At 43.0% G+C, this 22,986-nt stretch overlaps 1 protein-coding gene and 1 non-coding gene across 3 annotated transcripts in view; both read right to left on the bottom strand.

Moving 5' to 3' along the window:
• Positions 1–18,100, bottom strand: part of PDE4D (phosphodiesterase 4D) — a 666,530-nt gene extending 648,430 nt beyond the window's left edge. For both annotated transcript variants that reach the window (XM_044446038.1, XM_044446048.1), the window contains exon 1: positions 17,984–18,100. In XM_044446038.1, coding sequence (XP_044301973.1) covers positions 17,984–18,025 — 42 coding nt within the window. In that variant the 5' untranslated portion in view covers positions 18,026–18,100. The remainder of the gene's footprint in view (positions 1–17,983) is intronic.
• A 1,736-nt stretch (positions 18,101–19,836) lies between these two features.
• On the bottom strand, positions 19,837–19,918 carry TRNAL-AAG. The gene has a single exon. It is a non-coding gene; the product is annotated as a tRNA-Leu (tRNA).
• Between the last annotated feature and the right edge of the window lie 3,068 nt (positions 19,919–22,986).

A 22,986-nucleotide genomic window follows, 5' to 3' on the forward strand; every position in this document is an offset into this window, starting at 1 on the left:
TCATCAGGAAAAGGTATGCTTGGAATGCTCGTGGCAAGAGAAGACCAGGTCGCCAAAGAGCCAGGTGGTTAGAGCCCATCAAGGAGGATGCAGGCCAGAGCACAGTTCAGCTGAAAGAGTTGGCACTGGATCAAAAAGTGTGGTGAGATTTGGCCATATGATCGCTTATAGTCGGTCATGCCTGAACAGCTGAACAGAACACTGTCACTGAGAGCCAATGAAACTTGGCTACATGTGCTGAAACCTTGGTGAAGAGGAGGCCATCTCTCCTGACTGCAGCCATGATTCCCAAAACACCACTAAAAGGATGCAGCCCTGTGACTGCACAGAGAGTATTTTCATTCCTCTGAGACTTCCAGAGCAAGAGCATCCCTCTGGTATTACAAAATGTTCATTGTAGACCTTGAAAAAGTGCAGAACAGAGCAACCAAAATGATCAATGAACTGGAGCAATTCCCCTATGAAGCAAGTTTACAATATCTGGAGTGTTCTGGTTTAGAGAAATGTGAGTAAAGGAGGAATAAGACAGAGTTTCATAAAATGAATGATGCAGAGAAAGTGGAAAGAGAGAAGAGTTTCTCCTTCTTTCATATTACTGCAACTTGGGGTCATCCAAGGGAACAGTGGGAGATTCAGGACAAGTAGACATACTTCTTCACAGAGGTCATAGTCAAACTACGGAATTTGGAAACATAGAAACAGAGTGAGGTGTCTCCAGGGCCATCTAGTCTGACCCCTGGCTCCAGCTGGCTCTGCTCATGAGATGCCCACCATGCGTTATGTTCAGCCTATCCTTGAACACCCTCACCAATGGAACCACCTCCTGTGGAAGCCCATTCCATATCCCAGGGGCCCTAACTGTCAGGAGGTACTTCCTGGCATCCAAATTTAACCTTGGTTCCCTGAGCTTTGCTCCATTGGAACGTGTCCTGCCCTTCTCTACAGGGAAAAATAGGTTTCTACCCACCTCCTTGTGACACCCCCTCACATATCTATATGTCGCACGAAGGGCAAGACTATCGATAGCTCCTAGTCATGATGGCTACACTCACTGGGAAACATGAGTGGATAGGGACTACCATGTCCATTTTCTATATGAGTGTCCCATAAGCATCTGGATGACTACTGTGGATACAGAATGCTGGACTAGATAAGACTTTGGTCTCTTCCAGAAAGGCCCTCCATATCTTCCTAAGGTGTGTGCCTTCTCATCGCAAAGCAAGACAATGCACAGCAACTCATATTAAAACCCCTACTAGTGCCTTCACAAGCTCCCTATCACCACCCACATCTATATGTAAGAGCAGATAGTGCACCTAGTTATATTAGAAAGCATCAGAATCCATACAGTACATAATATTGCAGTGAAAGCAAGATGAAAAAAAAGCAATACGGCAGGAATGTGCTAGGAAGAATTCAAGAGGAGGACAGGCCATTCCCAGTGGGACTATACAGATGTCGTCAAATCGGTTTGATTGGTGCTTCATGGATTGTTCTGCACTTCAGCCACTTAATTACAAATCAGATTTTTAAAGCAGGTATCAGATTTGCATAGCCCTAGCCCAAGGGGGTTCCACTTCTCCTGAAAGAGAAGGTGTGTAGCTTGGGGATGCTCCTTGAGCCACCTTTGCCACTTGAGGGGCTTCAGTGGCTCAGAGCGCCTTCCACCAGCTTTGGCTGTTGGCTCAGTTATGCCCTTATCTGGATGGAAATAGACTGAAATCACTGATCTATGCTCTGGTAATCTCTAAACTAGATTACTGCAATGGGGCTGCCCTTGAAGACTGTTTGGAAGCTGCAGGTTCTGCAAAATAAATAAATGAAATTCAAGAGCATACTAATAAGAGGGTTCAAAGTATCTGATCATATAACAGTGATTCTGGCTCACTTGCACTGGCTGCCTATATCTTTTCAAGCTGAATTCAAGGTACTGGTTTTAACCTATAAAGCCTTACATGGCTGGGGAACCGATAGACCACTTCTCCCAACCTTCTTCTACCTGAACACTACAATCGAGTTCTGAGGCCTTTCTCTGACTGCAAAAGGGCCTTTTCAGCAGTGGCCCCCCAGTTATGGAAAGAGCTCCCCACAGAGGTCTACCTGGTGCCAACCTTACTATCTTTTCAGTGCAGGTAAAGGCCATCCTCTACAGCAGGGCATTCAAGTATCTTCTAGATAGCCTGCTAGCTCCTAGCAGGTCTGAATATTTTTCTTCTTCTCTAAGTTATTATTTTATATATTTTAACTTGTTTAATATGTGGTTTTAAATTTTGAATTGTAAACTTTTAATGATGTTTTAATATGTTTTTATATAAAGTATATAATATTACTGGATTTTCTTAATGTGCTTTGTGAACTGCCCAGGGAGCTTTGGCTGTAGGGCAGTACAGAAATTAATTAAATGAACAAATAAAAATAACCCTAGAAAACCTATAGCTGATTAAACAGTATATAAAAGCCTTTAATAAATAATTAAATAACTGCTTTTTATGTGTTCTGTCTGTCTACCAAATCTACACACTCAAAAAAAAAGCCAGTCTGCTGCAGAATCTGTAGCTCAGATTCACAGATAGGCAAATTCATTCAAATCCATTGCAGATTTTTTGACATTCCTAACTTCCAGTACCCCTTTTACCCATGAATTTTCATGATTTCATGTGCGTGTGTGAGTATACACACACAGGCACACACACAGGCACAGCCCACTCACTCCTGAAACTCAACAGACATTCCTCCATTAAAACACTCAAGCCTAATATTTGCATAAAATACATCTGTCACAGTCACTATGAAAACAAACAGAATGCATTACAAACGTTGCATGCCATATATCTCAGCACATATGCCTCACGCATCCTTGCACCTGGCTACGATATGCGTGATCACGCTCTCTTCAGGAACCCCTGGTAAAGGAATGTGGCATGTGAGTGGCTTGACATAGCAACAAGAGAACGGGCAAGAAGTTCAAGGACACAGGCATAGCGCTGCATTCCATGTTGTTTGTTATCCACATCATACTTAAAACTCTTTTATTGCTTCCCCTGGCCTGAAGAATAGCTTTTCTTCCAAAGAAAATGTATCATTCCCCCCACCCTTCCTTTTTCCCTGTAGCTTTCTACTTTACATCCTCAGCAACAGCACAACATGTTTGTGGTGTAATGTTGATAGGGACAGCCCTGCCGTTAGGCAGTAATAGGATTCCACTCTGTAAGGAGATATGGGGAGCTGCCTTGTTCAGCATCAGTCCATTGATCCACCTAGCACAGTGCTGTGAGCACGAACTGGCGTTTTCCAGCCCCACCTGGAGATGCCAGGACCAGACCTGGGATCTCCTGCATACAAAGCAGGTGCTGCACACAAGGAGCCACAGCTGGTCTTGGGCAGAGGTTGCACGGGGAATCCATGTGGGGCTGGGGAGCCTTTGGACTCCCTGGGTCAGTTCTCCAGGCTCCAGTCCGCTCAGCAGCAGCCAGAGTTCCTGGCCAGCGTGTCCAGCGTTTCTGGGGTGCTTGCCAGGAGTCGGGTCCAACGCCCTGCACAAGCAGCATCACTCCCAACAGCAACAGCTGGAATAGAAGGAGGACACTGCAACCATTGCGCAGGGTGTCATGAGCTAGGCGTCCCTTCCCAAACGAGACAAGCACTTCAGCAATTATCAATAGTCTTTATTCCATACAGCTAAGTATTCACAACCTCAAAACACACACTCCAGGTAGAAAGTTGACCTCTTGCTCTGACCCTAGTGACCTCAAACTTTGCTCATGAACCCTTTGGGGCCATTCCCTGGAAGGGGGCACGCCATGAAAGCGGGCGCACCTACATTCTTCCCATTGAGATTCTAACTGGTCCAGCTGGCGAGTACGTCGATGGGCCCTTGCGTCCATGTCTCTCAGGGTGTCAAGTTCTCCTCCTGAGAATCCCTCCCCAGCCTGTTCTCCACCGGCTTCTTTCCCACATCAGGAGTGGGAGGTGGGAGGGGGCTCAGCGGTTGTCCTGGAAGTGCTGTGATCCAGGAGGGTTTGGGCAGTCAGGGCCTCACTAGCCTCAACAACTCCAGTATCAGAGTGAAAACTCTGAGCCACTGCTGGATCAGCTATCCACTCTCCCTCCTCTGAGTCTGAACCACCATTCCCACCAGAGCCCTCCGCCTCTTGTGTGCACTCAGTAATCTCATCCAAGTGCACACGCACAACACAGGGCTCCATTCCTAGAAAGCCTTCTTGTACCACATGCAGCTGCCCTTTAGGATGCTGCATCTGATGCAGGAGAAGGCGGCAACATTCACTTAGTATGCCCTCACCAACTGGGTCTCAGCTTCGCTCACTTTGCAAAGCCAGGCTGAGCATGAGAGGAAGACCACAAATGCTAGAGAGACAGATTCATTGCAACCCTAGTCTCTCGTTCTGCAGAGCAATGCAGCTCCCCGGTAGCCCGGCTCACCTTGCAAATGCTTGCAAGGTTGGCATCAAATCCATAGGCACTTTCACAATTTGACCAATCCAATCATGTTGAGATTGCAACTCCCAGGCCTCTTGCTGGGAGCTGCAAGAGGCCTGAAAAAGAAAAAGAAAAAAAAAAGCTGCTCAGCCATGCCCAGTTTTGCCACATTGCAACTCTTAGTGGGAGCCACTTTGTGTTCCTGATTTGGTTTCTGCCTCCAGTTTGCAATGTCTTCAATATGTCTTGACTCCTGTGTGTACCTGATCCTTGCTTTCATCTCTAGTTCTGCCAAGCAATGCTTGTATCGGCCTCTTGCCTGCTCCTGTCTTTGCCTTTGCCTCTGGCCCTACTGCATCTTACTAAGTTCTTCATCCACCTCCATGACCACTTGCCTTGATGTTCCACTCAAGGATGTCTGCCACTTTTGTCCCAGAACTGACATATGTCCCCACCAATTCTAGGCAGAACTGGGTATACCAGGCAGCCTGCATTCCTTCCTTCAAGCAATCCTCCTCCCCTTATGTGTGCTGGACAATGCTGTCTATCACCAGAGTGTAAGTAACTGCTAGCCCAGTTAACTCTGAGAGATGGAAGGGCCTTCCTGCCCTTCACTTCAGGCAGTGAAATGTATTGGCCCTGAAGGTAGAGTTAGGCACACTTTGTCCCCTACATTCCTACCTAATTGCTAAGGTCATCATTGGAACTTCTGCAGATGTGGTCTCCCACAGTACTGCCATGGGTGGCTACTTGGGAAAAAGTCCTCTCTGTAATGGCTTTCTACCTATGGGATGCTGCTCCAAGGGAGATCAGTTGACATCGTCACTGCACACACTTAGATAGTAGGCTAGGTATTTCTTCAAGCAGGCACTTAATCTTTAACCAGCTGTTAACTTTACTGTTTCCTCTTCAGTAACTTTAATATCCTATATCATTTTTATTGTTTATTGTTCTGCTTGGTGTTTTTGTTGTTGTGTTATTGTTTGAGGGCTGATGCCCTTAGGTCTCCTGCCAATTGGGTGATATCAAAATCTAATTGTTAAACAAGCAAACTTAACTGTGCATCATATCAGGCTCTTGGAGTGCAATAGAGTACTATTTCAACATCATTTTGCAATGCAAATGCAAGTTATGCAAGTAAATAACTAACCTGCTCTGTTTACTGTATTCACTGCATGTTGCTTGAATACATTATTGAATGGTTTCAATATTTTGATGCCACCAGGTATCCAGCAACTGCCTAACTAACCTGAACACGTAACATGTTATAAGACATAGCAGGGGATTGATAGCTTGGCTGTTGCTAACTAGGACAGAATGCCAGATCACAGAAATGTGAACAAGCTGTAGTCCATGCTGCGAAGAAGGTATTATTTTGAATGGCATATAGCTGGATAGACAGATAAAAGTGCATGAATCAGCTTCAGAATACAATATGCATTCAACCTTCTCAATATTTTCAGAACTACTAATTTACACTGGAACATATTCTGGTGACTGGAGACATTAATAAAAGGCCATTATCATAGTCAGATGAGAAAGACACGAGTTCCACCAGCCCACTCCATTGTCCTTGCCCGTGGCCTCCCAGGTCTCCAGCTTGAGAGTTCTCCAAGTACTGGGAAAGACAAAGTAGGCAGGGAGGCAGCTTGGACAAGATGAGCAGGATGCCTTCTTAAAGCTGATAAAGCTCTCTCTTCCACCACTTTGGGGTATTTGACTGCTTGTTGTGATCCCAGAGTCCAGCAGTGACCTGGCAGGGATGCACAGGCTGAAAAATCAGTGTTACTAATAGATGAGGCAGGGCTGGCAACCCCAGCCTGCATGTTTGGACACCTGTTCAGAGCCCACACCCCAGCAGAGACCCACTGGCACAAGGCTTCCAACTGTTCACTTGGTTCCCCCTCTGGCCAGGATAATGGTGGTGATGAGAAGATGCCAGTGCCAATTACTAAGCAAGCAAACAGCAGCAGGAAGAGATGGGTCCATAGTATCTAATGATAATGGTAGCGAGATGGTAAGCTTACCATGGGAAGGGGCCCATTGAGGCTTTCTTTGCCAAGGGCCTGAAAGACCTGGAGCCAACATTAGGAGGCACATGGCCTGAGCAGCAATGCAAAACTAGAGACTCCCAGTGCCTCTCTGTTAATCAGGCCCACACCGTTTACTCCCAGCAGAGTCAGTCACACTCTTACTCTCTTGTTGCAAGAGTTCAAACACGGGGAATGGCAAAGGCTGGGGAATGGTTCAACTGGCTAAGTTGAAAGGTTGCTTGTTTTCTGTACCACCAAATAGTGTGCACTCTCTGAGTTTCACAACGACACAAAAAATACAGTGCAAATAAAAACAATGCTAAATACATCATTAAAAAGATCACCACGCTAAATTTAAAATCAAATTAAATGCATATAAAAAGGTTACAGTAGTCAATATGAATTAATCAAATTACCTGTTTAAATAGAGCCCCAGTAAACTAATTAAATGCCCTGCAATAGAGGACAGCCTTAACCAGGCACCAGAAAGCTATTAAAGTTGGTGCCAGGCGGAACTCAGCAGGGAGGTCATGACTAAGGAGCCACCACTAAAAAGGCCCTTTTCCTTGTTATCACCAACCAAACCTTCCTTGGAAGTGGCAATTGGAAGCAAACAGGTAGCGTGTCCAAGCAGATTGCAGCTGGGAAAGACACTCTGCCAGATATTGTGGTCCAAGCCATGTAGGGCTTTGCAGGTCAAAACCAGCACCCTGATTTGTGCTCAGAAGCATATAGGCAGCCAATGCAAGTGGACCAGAATTGGTGTTATATGGTCTGACCATCTGGTTCATGTTATTAATTTGGTTGTTGCATTTTCTACAAGCTGCAGCTTCTAAACAGTGCATTGTAGCAATCTATTTTAGAGATAACCAGAGCATACATTACTGATAGCAGGGTATCTCTGACCAGATAAGGGCATAGCTGAGCCACCAGCTGAAGCTGGTAGAAGATACTCCAAGCTGCCTGGGCCTCAGGGACAAAGGTGGCTTATGGAACCAGGCTATGAACCTGTTCCTTTGGAGGGTGGGCTGCAACTCCATCCAGAACATGATGAGTTCTCATCAGGGGTGAATCTGTATTCACTTCTGACTGAATGTTTAGAGGATTGCAAGCCCTCTTCATTTTGGATACCATCTGCTGCATCTGGCTGTTACGATTTCTGGTGTGTTAGTGACAATATCTTAGCTTAAATTTAAAATTCATTGGGTATTGTCTGGTGTCTTAATTTACTAAGATGCATGATCTATTTTGTTTTAAATTTGACTTCAGCAGCACAGGCCTGCCAAATTTCAGACCAATGGGGAATTTTAGAGACAATTTTAAAGGGTGACAATTTTACACAGTGCATAATTAAGAGGCAATGTATGATTGCTGTCCAACCCAGAGGTTGGCAGGATTCAGGTTTGAAAAACAAAGCTATTTTGTTGTGCTATCTTGTTTTACTAAAACACTGCAGACAATCAATCAGAACCAGAATCAAAGGGGAGGGGAGGGGTCAGTCTGTGATCTCTTGCAGCTCATAAACCATACACTGGGTATATGCACAACCACATGTGAGTTAACATAGATCAGGAATTTTAACATATAACTCCAGAACTAACAAGCAATGATGAACCTGTTAAAGCAACCACTTAGCTCTCCTATTTTACCAAGGACGTTCTACTTCTGCTTCTTCGTATGCTTGCTGTTACTGAAGTCAGAAACCCCTGGAGATCCACTGCCTAGAGATCTACCAGTAGATCCTAACCTATGTTCTACCACCCTGATCTAAATTCCTCCTGTACTCTTTCCCATTTCATTTGTGACCTAGAGCTGTCCAGTTTATCAGTTTCACTGCTCTCGCTCTCTCTCTCTCTCTCTCTCTCTCTCTCTCTCTCTCTCTCTCTCAATTCTGCTCCCTGATACTTTTCTGTGAACTGTAGACAAAGTCATAGGCATGTACCCACTAAAGTGCAAGCAACTGAAAAGCAAAACCATTTTTTTTCTGTGTTTCCACTATATTACAAATGGGTACAAATGCACAACTCTCCGTACCATTCCTTTAGTTCTTCCCTAGTATGAATACAAAGGGCAGAAACTACACCACGATTCTTCAACGATATTTGCCGCTGCCATTACCATCTGCTCGGTCGTGTCAAGACTGATTGTTCCATTTGTCTGAGGAAGAGCTACTTTCAAGAGTTCTTCCAGCATTTCCCTTCTACGCCCTCATTATTTCACACCATTTGGTTCCCACTTAACAGCTTCCTGTAGGATCATGTTCAGTTGCATCTGGAACACATGACCCTGGAAGATACTCAACAGTCATTTTCTGCAAGTATTAACTTTCCAGAGAACTTCATTACTCATAAGTTCCTTTAATCCAATACTTGATTCCTCCTTCTCAACTGTCTTGCTTTTCCTTATTTAAGACATTTCTATACCACCTTGCTGAAACAAGCCAAGAGGGTATGCAAAAAAATAAATTGCACAGTTAAACAGAAACATTAAAAGCAATAATATAAACCATGATAACCATTAAAGAAGCCAGATTAACATGCAAGCATGGGTCAAACTCTCATTTTATGTATTAACTTGTATATTAACACCAAAACATTGTTTTGCCTGGAACGTTGTTTTGCGTGCAGGGGCATGAAAGTTTGTTTCCCTCTGCTTCACAAACAAGCTTTCACTAAACGGTTTCCCTACTCTTTTAAAACAAAATGTTCAGCTTTATTGAAAGCAAGAAGGGAGGATTGGAGACTGGTCCATAGCTCCCAAAGCAGGGCTCAAGGAAAGGTTTCTTTTATAGAAGTCTTATTACTGTGTCTTTAAGCAACAAGGATCAATCCCTCCTACACACAGTTATTAGTCACTTCCCTTAGCCAAGTGGTCAATCTCTTTCTGGCTGATGTAATTACCCAAGCAAAGCAAGGGTCATTCAGAAAAGTGGTAGCCCTCACCTCTCCAGACATCCTGTCCTTCTCCTCAAGATCTACGAGTTGAAAAGAATCCAAACCAAGTGGACATGCTGTTGCCAAGGTTACATCCACCTGTCCTGTCCCAATGTTGGAGTCCAATTTAAGGGTAATCGGAGTGACTTTGTCCTCAAAGAATGAGGCAATTTGTTCACACTAAGTCTCCAACTGTTCCAGCTCCACTTCTCCTGCATCCTGGCAAAGAAGGCCTCATACAATGCAGAAAAGCATTGCCAGGCTGTTCGGTGAAGATGTGACAATGACAGATATAGGGGTTTTGCCCTCATCGCCACAGAGTAGGTCTCTAATTGGATTCTAGTCTGTGTTTCATCAGATTCATCCAAACTTGTCCTCCAATTGTGCTCTAACCTTCATCCCTAGGGCAGCAGCTGGGGGCTCTGTTTGGGCAGGAGTACCAAAGGTAGACAGAACAGGATGATAATGGGTTTATGGTGACAGTAATACACGTCTGCATAATGGTGCTGTTGTTGAAAATAGGTGTGAATTGCTTTGAACATGAACATAAAAACAGAGGAGGAAAAGCGAGAACTACTTGGCCGGGGATGTTAAAACTTCAAGGCAAGGCAGTAGAGGAACCAACCTGGTGAGTGAATTAGGGCATTGATGCTGATCTGGCTAGAACTCTGGCTTGAAGTTGCAGTGAACTCAGAGACACTCCTCTAGACCCACCATCCTTCTGTGGGCTTAAAGTAGGGGTGATGAATGTGTGGCCCTCTGCAACTTCCATCATCCCTCGCCAACAGCTGTGCTAACCAGGCCTGATGGGAGTCCATAGTCCAACAACATTTGGAGGGCTGTAAGTTCCCCGCTCCTGTCAGCCTGCGTGACCTGTGTGCAGCTGCCTGGTGTGCTAATCCACTGAACCACAAGGAGGAGCTTCACAGCTTCACAATTATTTCCAGGCTACAGCATGACTCTTGCTCCCGAGGGTGGTCATTGGAGCTCCCTATATAGAAAGGAGTTTAAGAGGACCCCTACTCCAGTTAAGACTTTCTTAGGTGACAATGTCTTCCTGAGCTTTAGTGCATTTCTGTATCCTTGCTTATTGCTTGGTCCTGACTTCTGGCTTATATCTTGCTCCTGCCTCTTGGCTTTTTCTGTCTTTCCAACAAATTATTCAGTTCTGATTATCTAGTTCCTGGTTTCCAGCTCCTGGTCCCCCTCAGAATATAGTTGTTAGATGTCTGGCCCCTGGCTCCTTTTATCTCAAGCAACCAGTTTGCACTTCTGGGTTATTACATTTATTATGCAAACTGCAAACATTCTTGATTCAGGATACAGACAACATCCCATGCAACCAAAAGAGACAGATGTTCCAGGCAAGCTTTGCATAACATAATACCTTGGTAGAGCACCTTGGAATAGAGTTGATGTGAAATTGACAACTGCTCTTCTCACGCTTGATGCTAAGTCCCTGCCACAAGGTGGGTCTGCCGTAATGGTTAATTCCCAGGCTGCTAGTCTTTTTCAACATTGTATTGCTCCTCCCCTTTCTTCTGAAACCTAGCTCTTGAGTCCCATATATCCATGTCTTCTTTATTAGAAGCTTCCATTCCATGGGTTCTGAGGGGTCAGCTTGACTGCCCTCCAAAAGGCTATTCTCCCAGGTGAATTTCTGGTTTCCTGCTCCCTCACTTCTGGTGCTCCACCAACAGAAGCTTTCATCTCTTCCGCCCCCCATCATGTCTTTTGGACACATCTGCAGAGGTGCTGGGCCCAGTCCCCAAAGCAATCCACAGTCCAGCCATGACCAAGTCACTCTGCAAGGTCTCTCCTTGAATCCACTTGCTCCTGGATTCCACTGGCTCTTGTAGGGTGAGGTGAGAATGGGTGAGAGGGGACATTCTCTGGGGACTAACTAAATGAAGAACTTGATCTAGAGGAGTCAGGTTTTAGACCAGTGTGAACTATTAGGTGTTGAATGAGTGATATCAGCCATCTGGTCTAGGAGTCTTCAGTTTGAGGGAACCCTGATCCTTCTTCAGGAGATTCATCTCCTGTTGAAAAACCTGCGGAAAGTCATGTCTGTGGACAGAGATGAAATCCTGCCAGCTACTGATGTCCTACATAGCTGTTGTCAACAGCTAACTGTTACTGCTGTTTGCAGTTAAAAGACCATAGTACAATGAAAAGGATGATCATCTTTGAAAATTTGAAGGGAGGAAAAGCAAAAGAAGTCAAAAGAAAATGCATTCAGTTGTTCCACAGCTGAACCATTTATATAAATGCAACGTGAATCAAGAAAACAATACTGAAACTGGTAGAGAGATGAAATGGGACGAAGAAAAGATGATCTGCAGGTACATCTTGGGTCTCTTCAACACTTTTTGAAACATAATGGCAATAAAAAATTCATAATAATCATAATGATTAAGTAAAATAATAGTAAACAACACAATAAACATTGATCCACTGCAACCAATCAATCCTTACCTAGGTGAAAACCAGTATAAAATCATAGCCAACTTTTTCAACAATTAAAATAGCAAGAGAATTAAAAGATTTTGACCTGCCACCACAAGGTATGCTATAGCGACACCAGGCAGCCCTCTCTGGCATGTTGGTTCCATAAATGAGCCATCACAACTAAGCAAGAAGACCCTTCCCCTTTTAGCCAGCTTCCCTAATTTTGGCAGTGGCTCACAGAGAATTATGATGATCTTAGGGTCCAGGTTTAGGTGTATTCAGAAGGTGTTCCTTTATCTACCCAGGCTCTAAACCATTAAGGGCTTTATATGTCAGTGTGAGCACCTTCAAGGGGGGCTGGACTTCTAACCAATAAAGAACAGGTCTTACGTGTTCACACCAACCCATCCCAGTTAGCAGATGGGCTGCCCTGTTCTGTATCAACTGACGTACCCAGACTATTTTCAAAGGCAGCCCTATATAAAGCACACTGCACTAGTCCAAACATGAGGTTACCTGTGCATGGATTCTGCCCTTCCAGATAGGGATGCAGCTGATATATTCGTTGCAGTTGGAAAAAGGTGCTCCTGGCCACAGACACCACCTGGTGCTCCAGGGACAACTCTGGGTCCAGGAGCACCCCCAAGCTCAGTCCTTTCGGAGGAGGACAGGAACATGGAGTTCCTATGAGCCAGGACATGGGAGTTCTCAGCTTGTGTGGGAAGCCTCAGCAGACTCAGGAGATTCTCTCTCATCTTCAGACTGCCATCCTTCTTTAGTTGAGGACTAAAAACACAATGAGGAAGAGGGCAGGACTGGAGACACCTTTTCCTCATATGGTTTCATGGAGCCCCATTAGAAAGGCACATTTTCGGTGGTGTTGCATAGTCTGCAAATCCATAGAGGGAAGGCATTTGCAAAAGCAGCCAGCCCCACATGAAACCCAAATATTACAAAAGTTAAAAATAGAATACCCAAACAATAAACAACCTTACCCAACAAAAAAACGCTGTAAGCAAATGAATACTCTCAACTAAATGTGCCAAAATTACTCAATTAAAATGTGTGGTGAACAAGAAATATGCATTATCCAGAACTAGAACTGGGATAAGTTTACAAGAAGGGAGAGTAAAAATGTTGACATGCTTTTCAAGTCTTGTCACTGTTATAAGTACCTATATGGGCACATTATTATTGCTCTGAACTGTTCTTTAAACATGCTATTTGCTGAAGCTGTGAACATGTATAATGTACTTTTCTGCTTAAGTCAAAACACATCTGAATTTTTATATTGTTGCCTACTAATGCATTATGATGTGCACATTATATTGTTAGACTGAGACTATTATCAATAATATATAGACCATTGCTAGTTATTTTTACCTGATTTTAGCAGGCTATTGAGATAATAGTTATATTCCTGTCTTTCATAGCTAGCCAACTATAGTGTGTTCAGAAGCAAATGATATGAGAACACTTTTCATCCCTTCAAAGCCAATAATTCAATAAGAAATCCAGTCCTCGCAAAAGCCCCATACAGTCATCCCTGAATTTGCCCTTGTCGCATTTCCTTTGAAATGGAGTTTCTCTCAGAATTCTGTGGCAGACTCAATATGAGCCAGAAATTTAGCAACAGAAATATTCCTCAAGGACCACTGCACTAGACCAGAAAGAAAACAGAAGATAAACAAATGGTTATGAAGGAAAGGAAGTCAAATTAAGTCACCCCTCTGCAATCTATTCAGATTCAGTCTCTTTTTTATCACAAGTTTCATTAGTCAGCTTGCCTTTTTCCTTTGGAAAGGAGGGTTACCAAAATGGGAAGTATAATCTGCACAGGTTATAACAAATTTAGGATGATAATTTTACCTTTTTCTTCAATCCCTTGGCAATCAGCTCAAGCCCTAGGAATGCACCCAAACAGGGGAGCCCCACTTGTTCGAGCTCAATGGATGTCCCACCTACTTCGAATCCAGTGACTAGAAGCAGACCAAACTGGGGCGAGAGAGAAAGCTACAGACTTCCATCTCTGATAGGGACCATGATTCCACATACTTTTAACAGCGAACAAATAAGCACCTAAAAACCATGAAACTGTACCATGATTTATGCAGAATGAGTTGCTTTGTACACATTTCAATTTGCCTAAATCACACTAGAGCCACATGGTTTTTAGGTGCTCATTTGAGGACATGCCATTGGTGGTTAAAACAATGTACAAATTGCAGTCTGTTTTAGAGAGAGAAGCCCCAAATCTGGCTCTACTTACACCACCGTGAGTCAGCACCAGAGAAGGGTTATCAAACCAGAATTCAGGCATGGGGGAAGAATCATGAAAATCTGCCACATATTCACCCACCCTCACACATCACTACAGCACCTGAGAAACTGCATCCTCATCTCTGCCTCAACACCCAGACCTTTCTCATATACAAGGCTTAAAGTCATTTGAGCTCCTGTCCTAATATTTATACTGTGAAAGAGAAAGGGAAGTGACTATAGAGCAAATGAGTATTTGGGCCAATGAAAGTTTTACATTTGCATTTCAAATTGATCATATGTCTTGCTTCAGACAGGACTAAAAATAAGGTTGCTGCCAAGCACAGTAGCCCCCTTGGTAACATGTAGTACAAATTTACCTCACATCCTGACAATTTTACAAAAGGCTGCCTTCCCATGATTGCAGTTTGGGAAATAAGCCCTACTGGTGCCCGTGGGTTTTGGTGCTTTGCTACCCATGGCAACAAGTCAGTCTACCCAGCTATGTAACCATGCCAATCTCTGTGGCACAGAACTGGCACACACAGATGGTTAACAAACGACCACAGCCATTTCCCCTCTCCTCAGGCCACATCATTGTCGGCAGGAGATCACAGTATAGCCAAGTCAGTCTACAAAGATAAAACAACAGAGGCAGAGATTTCAACCTGAGGCTGCCTTGTTGAGTGGCAGCTCTTCAGATGTCTCTGGATTGTTGTTTTTAATAATTCTCAGCACCACACAATTCTACAAGGATCTCAAATACTTGTTATTCTTGATGGCTTCTTCCCAGTTGCACAATCTCCTGCTTTTGGCAATCCACAAAACCCAAGCCCCTTTCAGGAGCTTTACAAAATATTTAAATATGGATTGGCTTTGTGTCTGGGGTAGAGCAAAGCGACATGGTGGGAAGCTGGAAATCTACCTGAGCTGACATTTGCACATGGTGAATGAGCCGATGCAGGGGTGAGTGGCTACAGCTTGCTATTCTTGAACAGTTGTCATGCTTCCAGTGGCCATATAATTTTGTCCACTGCTGCAGCACATCTCCAATTTCTCTATCATTCTTTCATATTTCCACTCAGACACACACTTTTGAAAATAGTCTAAGATAGTTTTTTCACAGCATCTGACAGGCAGCTTTTTCCTGCACTGCCAAACACCATCATGCACCCAATCCATATAAAAGGTGCATCGACAGCTTAAACATGCAACCATATGGAGGGGCTTCCTCTCATCAAATGTTTACATGTTGCACTTCATGTGTGAATCCAGCAAGTTTCATCCACCCCCCCCCCCCCCATATCAGCATTAACCACCCTGGCAAAGCTGGGATTTGAAACCATGCGTCCAGGAATATTTTTCAAACATTCTCTTCCACTGAACTGCATGATATCCTTTTTGCATAATTCCGCCGGTCGAGAGAGCAGAAGCTGCGCTGTAAGCAACTTTTATGGTTGTCAGTGTGTGAAAGTAGCCAACAAAAGAACAGGGAAGACAGAACAAACAGCATCAGCTCAGCTTTGATGTGTGCAGCTATTGGATGACACAGAACCCACACCTGCAGAGAGCTCTTCTTTAGGGAATAATGCATGGGAAGTGACATTGTGTGGAGACCATGAAATTAGAGAAGAGCTAAATGCCTAGAATTCCAGCACCACCTCTGAGCCAATAAAGATCATTACCATGAAAGAAAAACCCTACCCCTGGCCAGGTATAAACAGCCTCATCTTAATTTCCCATAGCCTTAATTACCATCACATTCACAGGTCCTTTTCTGACAACAAGATAATTGTTATAGTGACATTTGAAATTGAATGGAAGCCCAGTGCAAACAGATTAGGTGGTTAGGATTTTCCACTGTCTGCATTTAAGAATCTCTTTGGAAATGCCTAAAGGGTGTGATACAATACTTTGCCAAATACTAACATGTTCAAATAAGTTGGGAAGGGGATGCATGCACGTATGAACACATGAAGTATGAACTGTTTAATAGTATTGCGCTAATTAAATACCTTACCTAGTTTTCCTGTTGGTTGATCAGTTTCCAAAATGCTCAATTTTATCCCTATTTGAATCTTCATTTATTTATTTATTTATTTAGGGAACTTCTATGCCGCCCCATTCGCCAAAGCCTCAGGGCGGCTCACAAATATAAATAACATCATATAAAACAATACAATTGAACAGTATAAATTAAGTCGCCCTGGCCAAAGAATAAAATAAATAAATAATATTAGCAATTAAAATAACATTTAAATAAAAAGGTCTTCGCCTGGCATCGAAAAACAAATAACGATGATAAGTGTATCATCTTCAAGGATAGGTTCAGAAACAAAAGTGCTTATGTAGTGATAACGGATACACACACACCAGTGTGTGTTTTTGTGTGCATGGTATATATAATACAAACAGATGGATGCTTCATGTGTCTGAATGCATCTAAAACCTTTTCAATAGATTGTTAGATCAATACCTTTTTCTTTAATGGCTTTTGTATTACAGGTTTCTTTATATTCCTATTGTAGGGCTGTTAGGAGTATGCAGATGCCTCAGGTAATGGCTCAATCCAAGGCAAATAGCCACACTTTCAAAATATTTAGAGCACTTCTGAATCCAAAACAACTTGGGTCCAAAGAGGTCTGAAGTGAAGAGGGTTGGCCAAAGCTGCTCAGCGATTCAGAAGTATTTTGTTCTTGCTGCTGCTGTTTCTCTTTTTATGGAAGGAATTTGATACACTTTTAAAATCTCATTCAAGCTTTCAATAAATAGGAAAGGCCAGGCAGAGAAGAAAAGTAGATGAGAAGAGGGATGCATTGTTTTGAGACTAACCACTAGCTCCTAACCAGGTAACACTTTTGCTGGGCAATCCTCCTTCCTTTCAATTGCAGAACTTTGGAGTGGGATGCAGAATGAAGCCATCAAAATTAGCTTCAGTGTTTTCACTGCTTTTGGTGGTTGTCTGGCAGCGGTCACTGAGGCCTTCGGAAAATAGCTGAAGAACGACCTTTAATTGCCAGATGGTGTCACATCACAGCCTCTTTAGTGGGTGGCTGATGCCAGTTACCCAATCTGGTATGTGGTCCTTCACTAGCACCCTCACCTTAATCAAGCTCCTCTGCATTTTCTCCCTGACTGCATGGAGGACAGAATGTTCCTGTTGAAGGTGCTGCAAGCCAACAGAGCCTGGTGGACTTTGTCCATTTCTGGGGCTAAAAAGTTGCAAATATTTTCTGTATCATGGGAATAACTTTTTAAAGAATAAAGATATCTCATACATTTCAGCAAGCCCAACAGAAAACACACAAGAATTAAATGATATGAATATGAATGACATGAATGACATGACATGAAAAACCAAGAAGGTAGTTTTTCAAGAGATCATTTGCATTTTCAGACATAATTTGCACAGAAATAAGAAAGAATCAATTTTGGTTTGTGATGCCCTGTTGATGACAAAGAGAAGGTTTTCACAAAGTGATGGAAAGGATAATTTCAACTGAAGAAAAATATGTGCTGTATTATCAATAAAAACCCATGAAACTGGTAAGAAAAGACTTAATCAGTTGAATAAAGCTGCAATCCTGAGAGTAAGTTCCATTGAATTCAGTGGGATTTACTTCCAGGTAGACACATGCAGGATCACAGTGTATTTCTGTAATTATGCCTGCCTGCATAGCTATACATTGAGCTGGCATATTGTGTCACCTTTGCTAAGCTGGACCTGCAGACAGATGGGTGACCACATGTGGAAGTGGAACAGGTGGCTGGATTTGATGGTTGGATAGGTCCCCTCCAACTCTACTTCTGTTGTGTTGTGTTGTATTGTATTCTTATGAATCATCAATTATTACAGAGCTTCTTACTTACACTTTTACTCCTGACATATAATGTATTCATGTTCTTGTTCATGATGCTGCAGATGCTGATCAGGTATAGGCTTTATATGATGACGCACCAGGTCCTGCCCATTCAGAGGCCAGCAAACTGAAAGAGAAGATTGTGTTGTTATTTTGTGCAATTCAAGAATAGTTACGGAGTTAACACTAATGTAGCACAAAAGAAATGTGTTCGTGCTTTCCATTTCAGTCAGTATACTTGAATCCATGCAGTGCAATCCTGTCTACTCAGATGAGAACCTCATTTATTTATCATTTACTATTTTAATTTATACTATGCTGTACTGTACTGAAAGAGGTGGGGTGGGGGAGACAAAGTCATTCCACCAGTTCTACTGCAAAGATTTTCCCCCTCTTTCCTCCACACTTCTTTCGTTTCATGCCTTGGAAAGACTGTCTTGTTTAGTTCATTTTATGTAAGTTACTGTGGAAGCCTTTTTGGCCTAGGAGTAACATCAAATAAGCAAATAGGTTATCTAAATAGCATGCAATTATTTTAAAATAGAAAAACGCAATAAAATGCTAACAAAAGAGCACAATAATGCAAAACCAACATGATAAATATTCAATGCAAAGCCAACACAGTAAAAAGTAAGGAGCCAAAACCAGTTCCTAAAAAAGTAACTCAGTAAATCATTGGGGTTTACTTCTGGGAACTTTCCCTAAAAACAAAAATGACAAAACTGAGGCTGCTGTACTTCAGGCACATCATGAGAAGGCAACACTGACTGGAGAAGACAATCATGGTAGGGGAAGTCAAAGGCAGAAGGGAAGGCCAATATGAGAATCCACCAAGCAAGCCATAGCCTCAAACCTGGAAGAGGTGGATGGAACTGTCATGGACAGGACATTTTGGAGGCCTTTCATTCATAGGGTCCCTGTAAGTTGGAGACAACTGACAGCACATAACAACAACTGGGTAGGGAGTTGTGCTGGAGCCACAAAAATGGTATTCCTTACATTAGAATTTTATGGACATTTTCATATCTCTCCAGCCTTAGGACTTCAACCCCAGTGACAGCTGAGGATCTGTTTTCAAGGTGTTAAGCAAAAAAGGCAATAAATCATTTGATTATATGTATAAATCCAGCCAACCAATTGTCAGTTACAAATGCATAGCACCTGTATCATGTATTGCTTCCCATATATAATGGAAGAAGAAAACACAGCCACTTCTCCATGTATTCTGGATCCCTGGCCAGAGAATATGTGAACTAGTGGGTTCACACAAAGCTGATCCACTGGGAAATTGCTAGGATTGTACACACCTTTTGTCACCTTTTGATCATGTGCTGTCTCACTCTCTTAAAATATAGGGAAGTAGACCTATATGTGTGAGAGCCATCCGTCTCCAGCTTGGTGTTCTCCTGATTCTTTCATAACAACCTCTCAGCATTCATGACCATTGGACATACTGTAAGGGGCTAATAGGAGCTGTGGTCCAAACCATCTGGAGCATGCCAAGTTCAGAAGCCCACTGTAGGCTATGAGAGTTGCACAGAAACCAGATAACTATCTATTTTGTGGGAATGCTCTGGCATTTGCCTGACTTGGCCTTTCAGCAGTCCTGTAAGACTGGGCAAAAGGCCCATTCAAACTAATCATCTCAATTATTTTAAAAGGTACACAGCAATCAAGAGTGGCAGATTATTTGTGCATTGCTGAATAATTCATCTGCATCTTATGCCTACCATTTAAGGTTGGAGGAAAGATGTTGCTTCCAAGGCTAATCTAAAGCACAGCCTCTACTGCAAAACCTGGCATGGAAACATAGAAACATCAATTAATTATAAGTACCACAGCAATCAAACCAACTAAAGGAGCTGGCAGTGGTGGGATTCGAACCCACGCCCCCGAAGAGATTAGAGCCTTAATCCAATGCCTTATATGGCTCGGCCACACTACCCTATACAAGGAAGGAACCATTTGATTCAAATTGCTGGACATACATCGCTTGAGTCATCCATTGACCACTGCTGGATTTGGCAGGATCTAATATTTGCTTTCTTTAAACCTCAGTGAGGAAGGCTGTTGACAGACTGTTGACTTCTCTGGCACTTTGCTTACAAGCTAGAAGGAAAGGATCATGATTTTTCACCCTGTTAGAAATTGCAAGTCTAAAAATTGGTCATACGTAACATACCAGTGCAGAATTATTGAAGAAAGGCATGGGTGAACCAGGCCTTGGGATCATTGTGGACTCCAGTGATAGTTAGGTAATCATTATCACAGCCTATCGACAGCGTATTAATCTCTCTTGCTTGACAACGGAATCCACAACTAGAACTAAATGTTGTCAAATAAAAACTGAATAGAGCTATAGGAAAGTAAGATTCCTATGGAGGCATAATCAACTGAAAGATGCCATGACCTTGTCTTGTTTGGTATCCTAGCAGACTGAAAAGTTCCTGCATTGCTGGCTGAATGTTGTATTTTGATGTCAAGTTTATGACCATTTATTGCTAGCGAGTTCCAGAAAAACATCTCCTTCTGCTTCATTGACTATGCTAAAGCCTTTGATTGTGTGGATCACAACAAACTGTGGAAGTTCTTAAAGAGATGGGACTACCAGACCATCTTATTTGTCTCTTGAGAAACCTATATGCAGGTCAAGAAGCAACAGTGAGAACTGGACATGGAATTTTCAAAATAGGAAAAGGACCACGGCAAGGCTGCATGCTGTCGCCCTGCCTATTTAGCTTATATGCAGAGCACATCATGAGAAAGACGGGGCTGGATGAATCACAAATTGGAATAAGATTGTCAGGAGAAATATCAACAACCTCAGATATGCAGATGATACCACTCTCATGGCAGAAAGTGAAGAGGAACTAAAGAGCCTCTTGAAGCGAGTGAAGGAGGAGAGTGCAAAAGTTGGCTTGAAACTCAACATTAAGATAACTAAGATCATGGCATCCGGTCCTCTCACTTCCTGGCAAAGAGATGGGGAAGAAATGGAGGTAGTGACACATTTTATTTTCCTGGGCTCCAAGATCGCTGCAGACAGGGACTGCAGCCAAGAAATTAAAAGACACTTGCTCCTGGGGAGGAAAGCTATGGCAAATCTAGACAGCATACTAAAAAGCAGAGAAATCACCCTGCCAACAAAAGTGCGTATAGTCAATGCTATGGTTTTCCCCTTGCAATGTATGGTTGTGAAAGTTGGACCATAAGGAAGGCTGAGCGCTGAAGAACTGAGGCCTTTGAATTGTGGTGCTGGAAAAGACTCCTGAGAGTCCCTTGGACTGCAAGATGATCAAATCAGTCGGTCTTAGAGGAGATCAACCCTGACTGCTCTTTAGAAGGCCAGATACTGAAGATGAAACTCAAATACTCTGGCCACCTAATGAGAAGGAAGGACTCCCTGGAGAAGAGCCTAATGCTGGGAACAATTGACAGCAAAAGAAGAATGAGATGGCAGAGGGTGAGGTGGCTTGATGGAATCACTGAAGCAGTCAGTGTGAGCTTAGGTGGACTCTGGGGGATGGTGGAGGATAAGAGAGCCTGGAGGAATGTTGTCCATGGGGTCCTGACGGGTTGGGCACGACCTCGCGAATAACAGGACATAACATTCCTTTGTATGAAGATTTAAGGCCAGACTAAATGTTCCTCAAATCATGCATAGCGGAACCATGGCACTCAGAAAGAGTGTCAGATTTCAGCTTCTCCAGCCATTTTCGTCCCTCAATTCCACCTCTCCACAGCCAAATAAGGTAGTTTTCCATCCTTTTTATAACCTCTGCAGAAGAGAAATTCTCAAAACAGACAATTATGCCAAAAATGGAGAGGGACATTTAAATTCCCCTCTCCCAGGGCATCCCAAGGGCCTCCAGATGTTTTGGCCCACAATACCCATCAAGTTGAACCAAAAAGGATGAGGGATCATGTTATGGGCAAAAGCATCTGGATGGCTAAAAGTCACCCACCCCTAATGGATTTAGGGACAGAACTGGCATCCAAATTTGCTGCAGAGCCTAAATCCTATGTTTCTGCCTCTGCTAGGCTGCTCCATCTTCTGCAGGATGTGATGTGACTTTGGACAAATCAGTCCTGTCAACACCCGCAGCCCATCCTCAGTTGCCCATGTGTGAAGTGCAGTTCACAATGATACATTATACCATAAGCCTGCTATAATAGAAATGGGGGACTGCTATAGAGATATGCACAGTAGTACTTCAGTGGATGACAATTTCTCAAGCAAATTGACATTTTTTTGAAAATAGGTGAAAAATCTGAAAGACACTATAAGCTGCATGTATACTTTAATCATCTCAAATCTAAAAGGCAATGCAGAGGAAAATACCCCACCATGTTTGCCAAGCCATCCTCCCGACTCTCCCTCACCTCCTATAATGAACTGCGTTGCTAGAAAATATGCTATTCTAGGCAGGTTCTTTAAAATGTTTGCTCCAGAGAAATGTTTTAAATTCTTGTCACATTTTGTTGATAGTCAAGGTCACATTGCTAATCCAAGCTCAAGAACTATGAAGGCAACTACATTGCTATGGCAAAGATGTGGGGTGAGGAGTATATATTTTAGAAAAGAAATGCCACACATTATGCATTTAAATAATGCTTTTCTCAGTAGGAAATAGAAGTTCATGGTGCTTTGAAAAAATAAAAATCTGTTGTGACAATTGAAAATGGTCAGGAAGAAATTGACTGCTTGCATGCATCATAAACTAAGCATGAAATTGGTCGCCTGTTATGAAGAAAGACCAGACTGAAAGCAGTTTAAGTGAGGTGGAACGGGATGATTTTTTCACCTGCCTTTAGGATAAACTTTATTTGACAATTGAATCATGTAAAAATAGTGACTCTGCCCTCTTTGTACCAGTGCTGCTGATGGCATCTGAGGGCAAAAGGCCACATGGCTGTTATCTCAGTGGTGCATTTTGATTGGATAGGAGATGTAATTCAGTTTTAACATGTGTTTACAATCTCTGAGCAGCAAAGTTAATCTTCTCTTTCACT

This window comes from Varanus komodoensis, unplaced genomic scaffold (genome assembly GCF_004798865.1).
Source record: "Varanus komodoensis strain SLA01 unplaced genomic scaffold, ASM479886v1 scaffold5, whole genome shotgun sequence".
Lineage (NCBI taxonomy): Eukaryota > Metazoa > Chordata > Lepidosauria > Squamata > Varanidae > Varanus > Varanus komodoensis.